At 49.7% G+C, this 13,469-nt stretch overlaps 1 protein-coding gene across 2 annotated transcripts in view; it reads right to left on the bottom strand.

Annotated features, from left to right (window-relative positions):
* Positions 1-13,064, bottom strand: part of ap3b2 (adaptor related protein complex 3 subunit beta 2) — a 115,119-nt gene extending 102,055 nt beyond the window's left edge. For both annotated transcript variants that reach the window (XM_078429953.1, XM_078429952.1), the window contains exon 1: positions 12,958-13,064. In XM_078429953.1, the coding sequence (XP_078286079.1) occupies positions 12,958-13,064 (107 nt within the window). The remainder of the gene's footprint in view (positions 1-12,957) is intronic.
* Between the last annotated feature and the right edge of the window lie 405 nt (positions 13,065-13,469).

The raw sequence follows: 13,469 nt of genomic DNA on the forward strand, positions 1-13,469 counted from the left end.
GCACACCAGGGACAATTTACAATTTTTTTACCAAAGCCAATTGACCGACAAACTCCGTACAGACTGCATCCATAGTCAGATTGAACCCAGGTCTCTGCTGTTACAAGGCAACAACTCTACCGCTGCGCCACTGTGCCGACCTGCTGAGTTACTCCAGCACTTTGTCTTTTTGTGTACTCGGTGGTTCAATGGTTCAGTGCACGGGAGGAATTTGTGGGCTGCCAACTCTGGATGAACCTTTAGTTCCATTAATTAGCGACGGTTCAGTCATTTCCCTGCCTCAGGGGATCGCCAGAAAACAACTGGGGCAGCTTCTACCGCAGACTGTGAGCCGACAAATTGTGCACAACAATACCTCTGCAAGCAAAGCACGCTGGAGATGTAGTCATTGTTGCAACGCATTGAACAGCTGCACACAAAGAGAAGCGTGTTTACAAGGAAATAATCCATTCCTGGGTCAAAGGCCAGGGGCTAATGATTGGTCCAGGCACCAGTGAACATGGGGCTGGTAATGCGTTCGACTTTAGAGATACAGCGCGAAAACAAGTCCTTCGGCCCACCGAGTCCGCGCCGACCTGCGAACACCCTGTATACTAGCACTATCCTGCACACCAGGGACAATTTATAATTGTCCCTAATTAGCCTACAATCCTGTACGTCTTTGGAATTTGGGAGGAAATCGAAGCACCCGGAGAAAACCCACGCGGTCATAGGGAGAACATACAAACTCTGTACAGACAGCACCTGTAGTCGCGATCGAACCAGAGTCTCTAGCACTGTAAGACAGCAACTCTACCGCTGTGCCACTGTGCCGCCCCAGTACATTTTATCTCCAGCTTAGTATTTTGTGTGACTTCGAAGCACTGACTTGTGAGACTGCATCTGATCTGTGGCAAAGGCCTGGAGATGGATGTGACCTGGACTTGAGGGACTGAGCTGCAGGGAGAGGCTGGGAAAGCTGCCACTTTATTCCTTGAAGCACAGGAGGATGAAGGGTGATCTTATAGAGGTGTATAAAATCATGATGGGATTAGATAAAATCATGAGGGGATTAGATAGGGTTAATGTACGTTTATCCAAAATAAGGTAATCAAGAACCAGAGGACATAGGTTTACGGTGAGGAGAGAAAGATTTAATAGGAACCGGAGGGACAACCTTTTCTCATAGAAGGTGGTGGTTATATGGAATGAGCTGCCAGAGGACGTCGTTGAGGCAGGTACTATAACAGCATTTAAAAGACACGGACAGGCACGTGGATAGGAAACATAGAAAATAGGTGCAGGAGGAGGCCATTTGGCCCTTCGAGCCAGCACCACCATTCATTGTGATCATGGCTGATCATCCACAATCTGTAACCCGTGCCGGCCTTCTCCCCATATCCCTTGATTCCACTAGCCCCTAGAGCTCTATCTAACTCTCTTTTAAATTAATCCAGTGAATGGGCCTCCACTGCCTTCTGTGGCAGAGAATTCCACAAATTCACAACTCTCTGGGTGAAAAGGTTTTTTCTCATCTCAGTTTTAAATGGCCTCCCCTTTATTCTTAGACTGTGGCCCCTGGTTATGGAAAGGTTAGAGGAACATGGGCCTTCTTGGACAAATAGGACTGACCTTGATCAACATGGACAAGTTGGGCCGAAGTTCTTGTTTCAATGCTGTATGACTCCAAGATGGAAAGACCGGTGAAAAGGAGAACGTTGGATGTAATCTCAACATAAATGAACCTATTTATCCCAATTTAAAAATAGCGAATCTGACACAAATGGGTAGACACAAAATGCTGGAGTAACTCAGCGGGACAGGCAGCATCTCTGGAGAGAAGGAATGGGTGATGTGTCGGTCGAGAGGTCTTGACCCGATACGTCACCCATTCCTTCTCTCCAGAGATGCTGCCTGCCCCGGCTGAGTTACTCCAGCATGTTGTGTCTACCTTCAGTGTAAACCAGCATCTGCAGTTCCTTCCTACAAAACAATTATGGATTAGAGTCATAAGGCACAGAAACAGCCCCTTTGGCCCAACTCATTCATGTCAAGCAAGATATCTATCCGATCCAGTCCCATCTGTCTAGATTTAGACCCATATCCCTCTCAATCGTTCTTATCCATGTACTTGTCCAAGTATGTGTAAGGCAAGGAAACATGCCATTCAGCCCACCGTCCTCACCGACCATCAATCACGCGTTCACATCGGTTCCATGTTATCCACTTTCTCATCTGCTCCCTGCAACACTAGGTGCAATTTACAGAGGGCAATTAACCGACAAACTCCACACAATCAGTGCCTACAAATGGGCAGGTTTTTGGGATGTGAATGGAAACCGGAGCACCCAGAGGAAACCCATGCAATCACAAGGAGAACATGCAAACTCCATAGACAGTACCCGTGGCCAGGATTGAACCCGGGTCTCTGGCGCTGTGAGGCAGCGGCTCTACCAGCTATGCCACCTGTTTGTGAGGCGTGTGTGGGATAGGATTCCCTCAACAACTATTTGACTGTCAACAACTCAGCTAGTATTTTGTAAGATATTTATCAGGATAAAAGGAATCAGCCGGATGAAACATAGAAAATAGGTGCAGGAGTAGGCCATTCGGCCGTTCGAACCAGCACTGCCATTCAATATAATTATGGCTGATCATCTAAAATCAGTACCCTGTTCCTGCTTTCTCCCCATATCCCTTGATTCTGTTAGCCCTAAGAGCTCTATCTGACTCTCTCTTGGAAACATCCCATGAATTGGCCCCCACTGCCTTTGTCGCAGAGAATTCCAGATTCACAATTCTCTGGATGAAAAAGTTTTTCCTCATCTCAGTTCCAAATGGCCTACCCCTTATTCTTAAACTGTGACCCGTGGTTCTGGACTCCCCAACATGGGGACCATTTTTCCTGCATCTAGCCCGTCCAAGGTTAGAAAGGTTCAGAGTCAGAGATCTGCTTGCAGATAATGGCCACCTCAGGTCGACACAGTGGGGCATCGACACAGGCCTGGTGGGTCTGTGGTGAGGAAGGGGTACAAGATAAAAGGAGCAGATTCATCTCTAAAGCCCCGGTCACCATCCCAGGGTGTTCCCCAGTGGACTGTAAGAGTATACTGACAGGTGGCACGGTGGCACAGTGGTAGAGTTGCTGCCTTACAGCGCCAGAAACCTGGGTTTAAAAACAAACAAAAAAATGCTGCAAATGTTTCAGTTGGTAGATGCTATACATGACACACTGCCATAGCTTGTCGACTTGCTGCCTCACTGCTCCAGAGACTCAGACTCCATCCTGACCTCAGGTGCTGTTTGTGTGGAGCCAGCACGTTCTTCCTGTGGCCAATGCTCTGGTTTGCTCCCACATCCCAAAGGCGTGCGGGTCTGTAGGTTAATTGGCCACTAATGTGTAGGAAGTGGATGTGAAAGTGGGATAACATAGAACTAGTGTGAACATCCATCAATGGTGAACATGGACTCAGTGGGCCGAAAGACCTGTTTCCATATTGTATCTTTCAATCAATCCATTTAAAAGCCTCGACAAAGTGCAGACTTAGTTTGTTGGAAGAAAGCTGGAATTCCAACAATTAGTTAAGAGGCAGAAAACAGGCCGGTTTTAGCTTTAGGGGGTTTTACAGTGGATGGCAGAGATTGGTCCGAGCTTTATATGATCACAGACTTGAATATATTATGCACAAGCTGGACTTGATGGGCTGAAGGGCCTGCTTCCATGCTGTATCACTAAACTACACTTGCTTTGACCCTGCCCTCAGTGATTTCATATTCGCCCTGTAACTGCATGGGTGTCTCTGGTATCTGGTCTGATATCCTCCCCTGTCCCAAAGATGCACAGTGCGGTGGGTTGATTGGCCGCTGCAAATTATCCCAGATGTAAATGTGTGGTATATTCTGGGAGGAGTTAAGGGGAATATGGGGAGGATTAAATGGGCTTTGTGTAAATGTATGTTTGATGGTCAGTGTCAAGCACAATCTTCTATACTTCTTACAGGTCACCTCTCAGACTCCTACACTCCAGTGCAACAAGCCCACCCCTATCTAGGGGTGAATGACCTAAGGTGGTGAATCTTTGGAATTCTTTGCTGCAGGCAGCTGTGGAGGCCAAGTCAATATATATTTTTAAGGCGAAGATTGACAGATTCTTGATTAGTACGGATGTCAGGGGTTATGGGAAGAAAGCAGGAGAATGGGATTGAGAAGAAAAGATAGATTATCCATGAATGAATGACGGACTAGACTTGATGGGCTGAATGACCTAATTATCTTCTATCGCAATTGAACTATCCGATCTCTCCCTACAACTTATTCACAAAATGCTGAAGTAACTCAGCAGGTCAGGCAGCATCTCAGGAGAGAAGGAATGGGTGACGTTTCGGGTCGAGACCCTTCTTCAGACTGATGTCAGGGGGGCGGGACAAAGGAAGGATATAGGTGGAGACAGGAAGATAGAGGGAGATCTGGGAAGGGGAGGGGAGAGAGGGACAGAGGAACTATCTAAAGTTGGAGAAGTCGATGTTCATACCACTGGGCTGCAAGCTGCCCAGGCGAAATACGAGGTGCTGTTCCTCCAATTTCCGGTGGGCCTCACTATGGCACTGGAGGAGGCCCATGACAGAAAGGTCAGACTGGGAATGGGAGGGGGAGTTGAAGTGCTCGGCCACCGGGAGATCAGTTTGGTCAATGCGGACTGAGCGAAGCGATTGCCGAGCCTGCGTTTGGTTTCGCCGATGTAAATAAGTTGACGTCTTTGGCAGGACAGACTAGAAGGCTCGATTAAGGAGGCTGTTTGGGTGGAACTCAGAAATGAGAAAGGTTTAGCAACACTTATAGGGGTGTATTATAGACCGCCAAATAGGGAACGAGAATTGGAAGAGCAAATATGTAAGGAGATAGCAGATATTAGTAGTAAGCACAGAGTGGTGATTGTGGGTGATTTCAATTTTCCGTATATAGACTGGGAATCACATTCTGTTAAAGGGCTGGATGGTTTGGAGTTTGTAAAATGTGTGCAGGATAGTTTTTTGCAGCAATACGTAGAGGTGCCTACCAGAGAAGGGGCAGTGTTGGACCTCCTGTTAGGAAATGAGATGGGTCAGGTGACGGAGGTATGTGTTGAGGAGCACTTTGGGTCTAGTGATCATAATGCCATTAGTTTCAATATCATTATGGAGAAGGTCAAATCTGGACCAAGGGTTGAGATTTTGGATTGGAGAAAGGCTAATTTTGAGGAGATGAGAAAGGATTTAAAAGGAGTGAAATGGAAATTGTTGTTTTATGAAAAGGATATAATAGAGAAATGGAGGATATTTAAAGGTGAAATTTTGAGAGTACAGAGTCTTTATGTCCCTGTTCGGTGGAAAGGAAAGAATAATAATTTGAAAGAGCCGTGGTTTTCCAGGGAAATTGGACACTTGGTTCGGAAAAAGAGGGAGATATACAATAAATATAAGCGGCAGGGAGTAAATGAGGTTCTTGAGGAATATAAAGAATGTAAAAGGAATCTTAAAAAGGAAATTAGAAAAGCGAAAAAAAGATATGAGGCTGCTTTGGCAAGTAATGTAAAAGTAAACCCCAAGGGGTTCGACAGATATGTCAATAGCAAAAGGATAGTGAGGGATAAAATTGGTCCATTAGAGAGTCAGAGTGGACAGCTATGTGCTGAGCCGGAAGAAATGGGGGAGATATTAAACAATTTCTTTTCTTCGGTATTTACCGAGGAGAAGGATATTGAATTATGTGAGGTAAGCGAAACAAGTAGAGTAGTGATGGAAATTAGGATGATTAAAGAAGAGGAGGTACGGACACTTTTGAAGAATATAAAAGTGGATAAGTCTCCAGGTCCTGATAGGATATTCCCTAGGACATTGAGGGAAGTTAGTGCAGAAATAGCAGGGGCTATGACGGAAATATTTCAAACGTCATTAGAAACAGGGATGGTGCCGGAAGATTGGCGCATTGCGCATGTTGTGCCTTTGTTTAAAAAAGGTTCTAAAAGTAAACCTAGCAATTATAGACCTATTAGTTTGACGTCTGTGGTGGGAAAATTAATGGAAAAGATACTTAGGGACAATATATATAATTATTTGGATAATCAAGGCCTGATTAGAAACAGTCAACATGGATTTGTGCCTGGAAGGTCATGTTTGACTAATCTTCTTGAATTTTTTGAAGAGGTTACCAGGGAAATTGATAAGGGCAAGGCTGTGGATGTTGTCTATATGGACTTCAGTAAGGCATTTGACAAGGTTCCACATGGAAGGTTGATTAAGAAGGTTAAATCGTTGGGTATTAATAGTGAGGTTGCAAGATGGATTCAACAATGGCTGAATGGGAGATACCAGAGGGTAACGGTTGACAATTGTATGTCAGGTTGGAGGCCAGTGTCTAGTGGAGTGCCCCAAGGATCTGTGTTGGGTCCACTGTTGTTTGTCATTTACATTAATGATCTGGATGATGGTGTGGCAAATTGGATTAGTAAATATGCAGATGATACTAAGATAGGTGGAGTAGTTGATAGTGAGGTAGATTTTCAAAGTCTACAGAGAGACTTGGGCCTTTTGGAAGGGTGGGCTGAAAGATGGCAGATGGAGTTTAATGCTGATAAGTGTGAGGTGCTGCATTTTGGTAGGACAAATCAAAATAGGACGTACAGGGTAAATGGTAGGGAATTGAGGAATGCAGTGGAACAGAGGGATCTGGGAATAACTGTGCATTGTTCCCTGAAGGTGGAATCTCATGTGGATAGGGTGGTGAAGAAGGCGTTTGGTATGCTTGCCTTTATAAATCAGAGCATCGAGTATAGAAGTTGGGATGTAATGTTGAAATTGTACAGGGCATAGGTGAGGCCGAATCTGGAGTATGGTGTGCAGTTCTGGTCGCCAAATTATAGGAAGGATGTCGACAAAATGGAGAGGGTACAGAGGAGATTTACTAGAATGTTGCCTGGGTTTCAGCACTTAGGCTACAGAGAGAGGTTGAACAGGTTGGGTCTTTATTCTTTGGAGCGTAGAAGGTTGAGGGGGGACTTGATAGAGGTTTTTAAAATTATGAGAGGGACGGACAGAGTTGACGTGGGTAGGCTTTTCCCTTTGAGAGTACGGAAGATTCCAACAAGGGGACATAGCTTCAGAATTGAGGGACAAAGGTTTAGGGGTAACATGAGGGGGAACTTCTTTACTCAGAGGGTTGTGGCTGTATGGAATGGGCTTCCGGTGGAAGTGGTGGAGGCTGGCTCGATTTTATTATTTAAGAGTAAATTGGATAGGTATATGGATAGGAGGGGATTGGAGGGTTATGGTCTGAGTGCAGGTAGATGAGACTAGGTCAGGGAGAATGGTCGGCGTGGACTGGTAGGGCCGGACAGGCCTGTTTCCATGCTGTAGTTGTTATATGTTATATGTTATATGTTATCTGGAGCAGCGGATGCAATAGATGATGTTGGAGGAGGTGCAGGTGAACCTTTGTCTCACCTGGAAAGACTGTTTGGGTCCTTGGATGGAGAGGGGAGGTAAAGGGACAGGTGTTACATCTCGTGCGGTTGCAGGGGAAAGTGCCCGGGGATGGGGTGGTTTGGGTCGGAACGGACGAGTGGACCAGGGAGTTACGGAGGGAACGGTCTCTGCGGATCGCAGAAAGGGGAGGGGATGGGAAGATGTGGCCAGTGGTGGGGTCCAGTTGTAGGTGACGGAAATGTTGGCGGATGATTTGTTGGATACGCTGGCTGGTGGGGTGGAAGTCCACCCCACAACTTAAGTCCTCCCAATCGAACAACATCCTTATCAATCTGAATTAATTTCCACCAAGGCAAATTCCTTGTATGTGTACATACTTAGCTAATAAAATTTATTCAATTCAATTCAATTCCTCGACTCCATCCTATCCCCCTGGTCCAATCCCTCCCTATTTATGTCCAAGACACTTGACATGTCCTTCGTCTCTTCAATGACTTCTGTTTTCCAGCCCCCTACTACCTAATTTTACTATGGATGTCCAGTCACTCTACACCTCCATCCCCCACCAGGAAGGTCTTAAAGCCCTCCGTTTCTTCCTCGACTGCAGAACCAGCCAATTTCCATCTACTAACACTCTGCTCCGCCCAGCAGAGCTGGTCCTCACCCTCAACAACTTCTCTTTTGACTCTTCCCACTTCCTCCAAATCCAAGGCGTAGCTATGGGCACTCGTATGGACCCCTGCTATGCCTGCCTCTTTGTAGGGTACGTCGAACAATCCCTGTTCCAGGCATACACTGGCACTGTCCCCGAACTCTACCTCCACTACATTGACGACTGCATCGGTGCTACCTTCCGCACCCGTACAGAACTCACTAACTTAATCAACCACAACTAATTTCCATCCTGCACTCAAATTCACTTGGACCATCTCCTACATCTCCCTACCGTTTCTAGATCTCACCGTCTCCATCACAGGAGACATCTATTACAAACATCTATTGATATCTATTACAAACCCACTGACTCCCATAGCTATCTAGACTACACTTCTTCCCACCCAGCTTCGTGTAAAGACTCTATCCCCTACTCCCAATTCCTCCGTCTACGCCACATCTGTGCCCAGGATGAGGTTTTCCATACCAAGTCATCGGAGTTGTCCTCATTCTTTAGGGAACAGGGGTTCCCCTCTTTCATTATAGATGAGGCTCTCACTAGAGTCTCCTCGATATCCCGCAGCTCGGCTCTTGCTCCCGCTCCACCCATTCGTAACCAGGACAGAATCCCTCTTGTCCTCACTTCCACCTCATCAGCCGTCCCATACAGCACATAATCCTCCGACATTTTCGCCACCTCCAACGGGATCCCACTACTGCCCACGTCTTCCCATTTCCACCCCTTTCTGCTTTCCGCAGAGACCGTTCCCTCTGTAACTCCCTGGTCAACTCATCCCTTCCCACCCAAACCATCCCCTTGCCAGGTACTTTCCCCTGCAACCGCAGGAGATGCAACAGCTGTCCCTTTACCTCCCCCCTCGACTCCAACCAAGAACCCCCAACAGTCTTTTCAGGTGAGGCAGAGGTTTACTTACATCTCCTCCAACCTCATCTACTGTATCCGCTGTTCCAGGTGTCAACTTCTGTACATCGGCGAGACCAAGCGCAGGCTCAGTGATCGATTCGCTGAACACCTTCGCTCAGTCTGCCTTAACCTACCTGATCTCCCAGTGGCTCAGCACTTTAACTCCCCCTCCCATTCCGAATCTGACCTTTCTGTCCTGGGCCTCCTCCACAGTCAGAGTGAAGCCTAGTGCAAATTGGAGGAACAGCGCCTCATATTTCTCTTGAGTAGCTTACACCCCAGCGGTATGAACATTGACTTCTCTAACTTCAAGTAGCCCTTGCTTTTCCTCTCTCTCCATCCCCTCCAACTTCCCAGTTCTCCCGCCAGTCTTACTGTCTCCGACTTTATTTTATCTCTGTCCCGCCCACTCCCCTGACATCAGTCTGAAGAAGGGTCTCAACCCGAAACGTCACCCATTCCTTATCTCCAGAGATGCTGCCTGTCCTGCTGAGTTACTCCAGCAGTGTGTCATCCATCGATTTAAACCAGCATCTGCAGTTCTTGCCAACACAATCCCTCAATTAGTATCGCTGATGAAAATGATCATGTCACCACCACATACATTTCTGGGATCTTGCTTTTTAGTTTTGTTTAAAGATACAGCGTGGAAACAGGCCTTTCAGCCCACTGGGTTCACGCCAACCAGCGATCTCCGCACAGTCCGTCTGTCTTTTGTGTTTTTTGTTGTTTTTGTCTGAATTGTAGTTTTAATATGATGTAGTGTTGTATGTTATGTTTTGGGGGGGGGGGGAACGGGAACTGTAACTGTAACATTCTCTCTCCAGAACGGAGACGCGACCTTTGTTTCTGTGTCGTGTCTCCGTTCCCGCTGCGGCCTACCACTGGCCATGCACCTGGGACCACCTGGGGCTCTGGTTCGCAGAGCCCGCGGTCCGGACTCACCACCTGCGGCGCTGGCTGCCTGCGAATGCTGCGGGAACGGCTGCGACTCGTCTCTGGAGGCTCCGGCGCGGGCCGCGTGGACGTCGGAAGTCCGCAGGCCCCTGGATGGGGGCCGACATCGGGAGCTCCGGCAGCGGCAGAGGCAACGTGTTCGCCCGCCCCGAATCGCGGGGCTTGGGTCGGCCCGCTGCGGACCTTTCACCGTCCGGCGCGGCCTGAAATAGGCCGCGGGATTTTTTTTTTCACCGCCCAGCGGGGGCTTCAATATCGGGAGCCCCGACGTGGCAACTCCAACAGCCTGACCGCGGGACAAGACGGCAGGGAAGAGAAAAAGACATTCTGGCCTTCCATCACAGTGAGGAGGGACTGGAGGAGACTCACTGTGATGGATGTTTCTTTTTGTTTGGTGTTAGTTGTGATTGTATGTGTTATTGCATTTTTATTGATTAATCTTATTGGTCTTATTGTTCAACTGCGGGTAATGTTTCATTTTACTACACATTTATGTGTATGTAACAAATAAACGACTATTGACTATTGACCTGTAGGTCTTTGGAGTGTGGGAGGAAACCAGAGCACCCGGTGAAAACCCACACGGTCACAGGGAGAACGTACAAACTCTGTAGAGACAGCACCCATAGTCTAGATCGAGCCGGGTCTCTGCGCTGTAAAGCAACAACTCTACCACTGAGCCACTGTGCCGCCCCTATTTTGCTGTGTACAAAATATCTGCATTCACAACAACTGCACTTCACAAATATCGCATTAGCTGCATAGCATTTTGAGGAACCCCGAGATTAGGATAGACGTTATTAAAATGCAAATCTTGCTCGATGAAAGCTCTGACAGGCTGGAGGAAGGGCTCCACCGGCAATTCAGGCAACCGCAGGCTTCCTTAATGCGACAGGAGCGGTTTGCAGCGTCGAGCTGCAAGGGAAGTGGCCCTTTGCCAGTGAGCAGAGACCGACAGCAATGGGCCCAGCTCACAGCAGGATGCTGCAAGCATTCTCTGCACCAGCCGTTGCTCCCCTGGGACAACCCAGCGCTGGCTTTTGCTCAGACACCCTCCTCTCCCATCCCATCCCATCCCCGGCGTGGGCTCCACCGCCAACCCACCCCCATAGGGCTTTAGCTAGATAACTCCCCCTGTTTGGTTTAGGGAGAGGGGGAGGGGAAGCTTTAGGATTAGGTTTATTATTGTCACACGTACCGAGGTGCAACAAAAAGCTTTGTTTTGCTTGCTGTCCACTCAATTCAGATAACACTATATACAAATTGAATCAAATCAAGCTCAGGTACATTAGGTGGAATTAAGAGAAAGAAACAGAGTACAGAATGCAGGGGGAAAGAGAAATGCATAGAAGGCAGAATAAAAGAGATACAGAATGCAGAAAAGGGATAAAAACAGAACGCAGATTAAAAGGGAGATAGATATACAGGATGCAGTATAAAAGGGATAGAAAGAGAATGCAAAAGAAAAGCGATATATACAGAATAAAAGGGATAAAAACAGAACGCAGATTAAAAGGGAGATATAACGGATGCAGTATAAAAGGGATAGAAAGAGAATGCAAAAGAAAAGCGATATATACAGAATAAAAGGGATAGATACAGAATAAAAGGGATAGATACAGAATAAAAGGGATAGATACAGAATGCAGATCAGCGATGGGAAGGATAGATATAGAATGCAAACGAGCGAAGGGGTGGATAGCGAGATGTAGAGCCTCAGAGGGCAGATGGGCTACACACCTCCCACCCATCCTCTCCCTCCCAACCTCGCTCCATTTTTGCTGCGATCTCTCGCAACCTGCAGAAGCATTTTTCGTAAATTTTGCAACCACGCAGCCCGGACTCTCAGCAATTAACTGTGCATTTTAATTCAAAATGGGCATTTTGCAAAATGCAAAAGGAATTCCACCTCAGCCGTGCCCCAGAGCAGCGCTGACAGCTCGCTCGCTCGCTCGCTCGCCCCCCCCCCCCCACTGTCCCCCTCTCTCCCCCCCCACTGTCCCTCTCTCCCCCCCCACTGTCCCTCTCTCTCCCACCCCGTCTCCCCCCACCCACTCGCTCCCCCCAACTCTCCCTCACCCTCTCCCCCCCACCCTCTCTCTCTCTTCCCCCCCCACCCTCTCTCTCTCTCTCTCTCTCTCTCTCACTCTCACTCTCTCTCCCCCTCTCCTCCCCACCCTCACCCCCCTCTCCCCTCTCCCCCTCCTCCCCCCTCCTCACCCCCCCCTCACCTCTCCCCCCCCCTCTCCTCTCCCCCCTCCCCCCCCCTCTCCCCCCTCCTCCCCCCCTCTCTCCCCCTCTCTCCCCCCCTCTCTCTCCCCCCTCTCTCCTCTCTCCCCCCCACCCACCTCTCTCTCCCCCCCTCTCTCTCCCCCCCTCTCCCTCACCCTCCTCACCCCTCTCTCTCCCCCCACTCTCTCCCCCCCCTCTCTCTCCCCCCCCTCTCTCCCCCCCCTCTCTCCCCCCCTCTCTCCCCCCCTCTCTCTCCCCCCTCTCTCTCCCCCTCTCTCTCCCCCCTCCTCTCCCCCCCCTCTCTCTCTCTCCCCCCTCCTCTCCATCCCTCTCCCCCTCTCTCTCCCCCTCTCTCCTCCCCCTCTCTCTCCCCCCTCTCTCCCCCCCCCTCTCTCCCCCCTCTCTCTCCCCCCCCCTCTCTCCCCCCTCTCTCCCCCCTCTCTCTCCCCCTCTCTCCCTCCCTCTCTCTCTCTCCCTCCCCCCCCCCCCTCTCTCTCTCTCCCCCCCCCTCTCTCTCTCTCCCCCCCCCCCTCTCTCCCCCCCCCCTCTCTCCCCCCCCCTCTCTCTCTCCCCCCCCTCTCTCCTCCCTCTCTCCTCCCCCTCTCTCTCCCCCCCCTCTCCTCTCCTCTCTCCCCCACCCCTCTCTCTCTCTCCACCCCAGCCGCCCTTAAAGGAGCCGGCTCGCCCCTTTCATCGCCGTTATTGATTATTGGTGCCCCCCTCCCCTCCCCTCCCCTCCCTCCTTGTTACCGTTTGTAGTCGCTGGAGAAGATGCCGCCGCTGGCCGGGTCATGCCCGTACTCGGGCTCTCCGAGGGCCGAGCCCTTCTCGTCGTTGTACGCGGGCCCGGAGGACATCCCCCCCCCCCCCCCCCCCCCCGGCGGCCCCTGCTCCCGCCCTCCCAACCGCCCGCGCCGCCGCGGACGTCCAGCGGCAGTGACGTCACCCCGCCACGTGGGCCACCGTGACGTAAACGCTGTCACGTGGTTCGCCGTGACGCCGTCCCACCACGTGGTTCACCGTGACGTCAACCCACTACATGGGTCGCTGTGACATAAACATGGTGGCGTAGTTCACCGTGATGTCATTACACCGCGTGGTTCAACGTGACGTCGTCCCACCACCCTGGTTCACCGTGACGTCACCAGATCGGCGTGGTTCACCGTGACGTCGTCCCACCTCCCTGGTTTACCGTGACGTCAACCCCCTACATGGGTCGCTGTGACGTAAACACTGTCACGTGGTTCACCGTGATGTCATTA

The sequence above is a fragment of the Rhinoraja longicauda genome, chromosome 38 (assembly GCF_053455715.1).
Source record: "Rhinoraja longicauda isolate Sanriku21f chromosome 38, sRhiLon1.1, whole genome shotgun sequence".
NCBI lineage: Eukaryota > Metazoa > Chordata > Chondrichthyes > Rajiformes > Arhynchobatidae > Rhinoraja > Rhinoraja longicauda.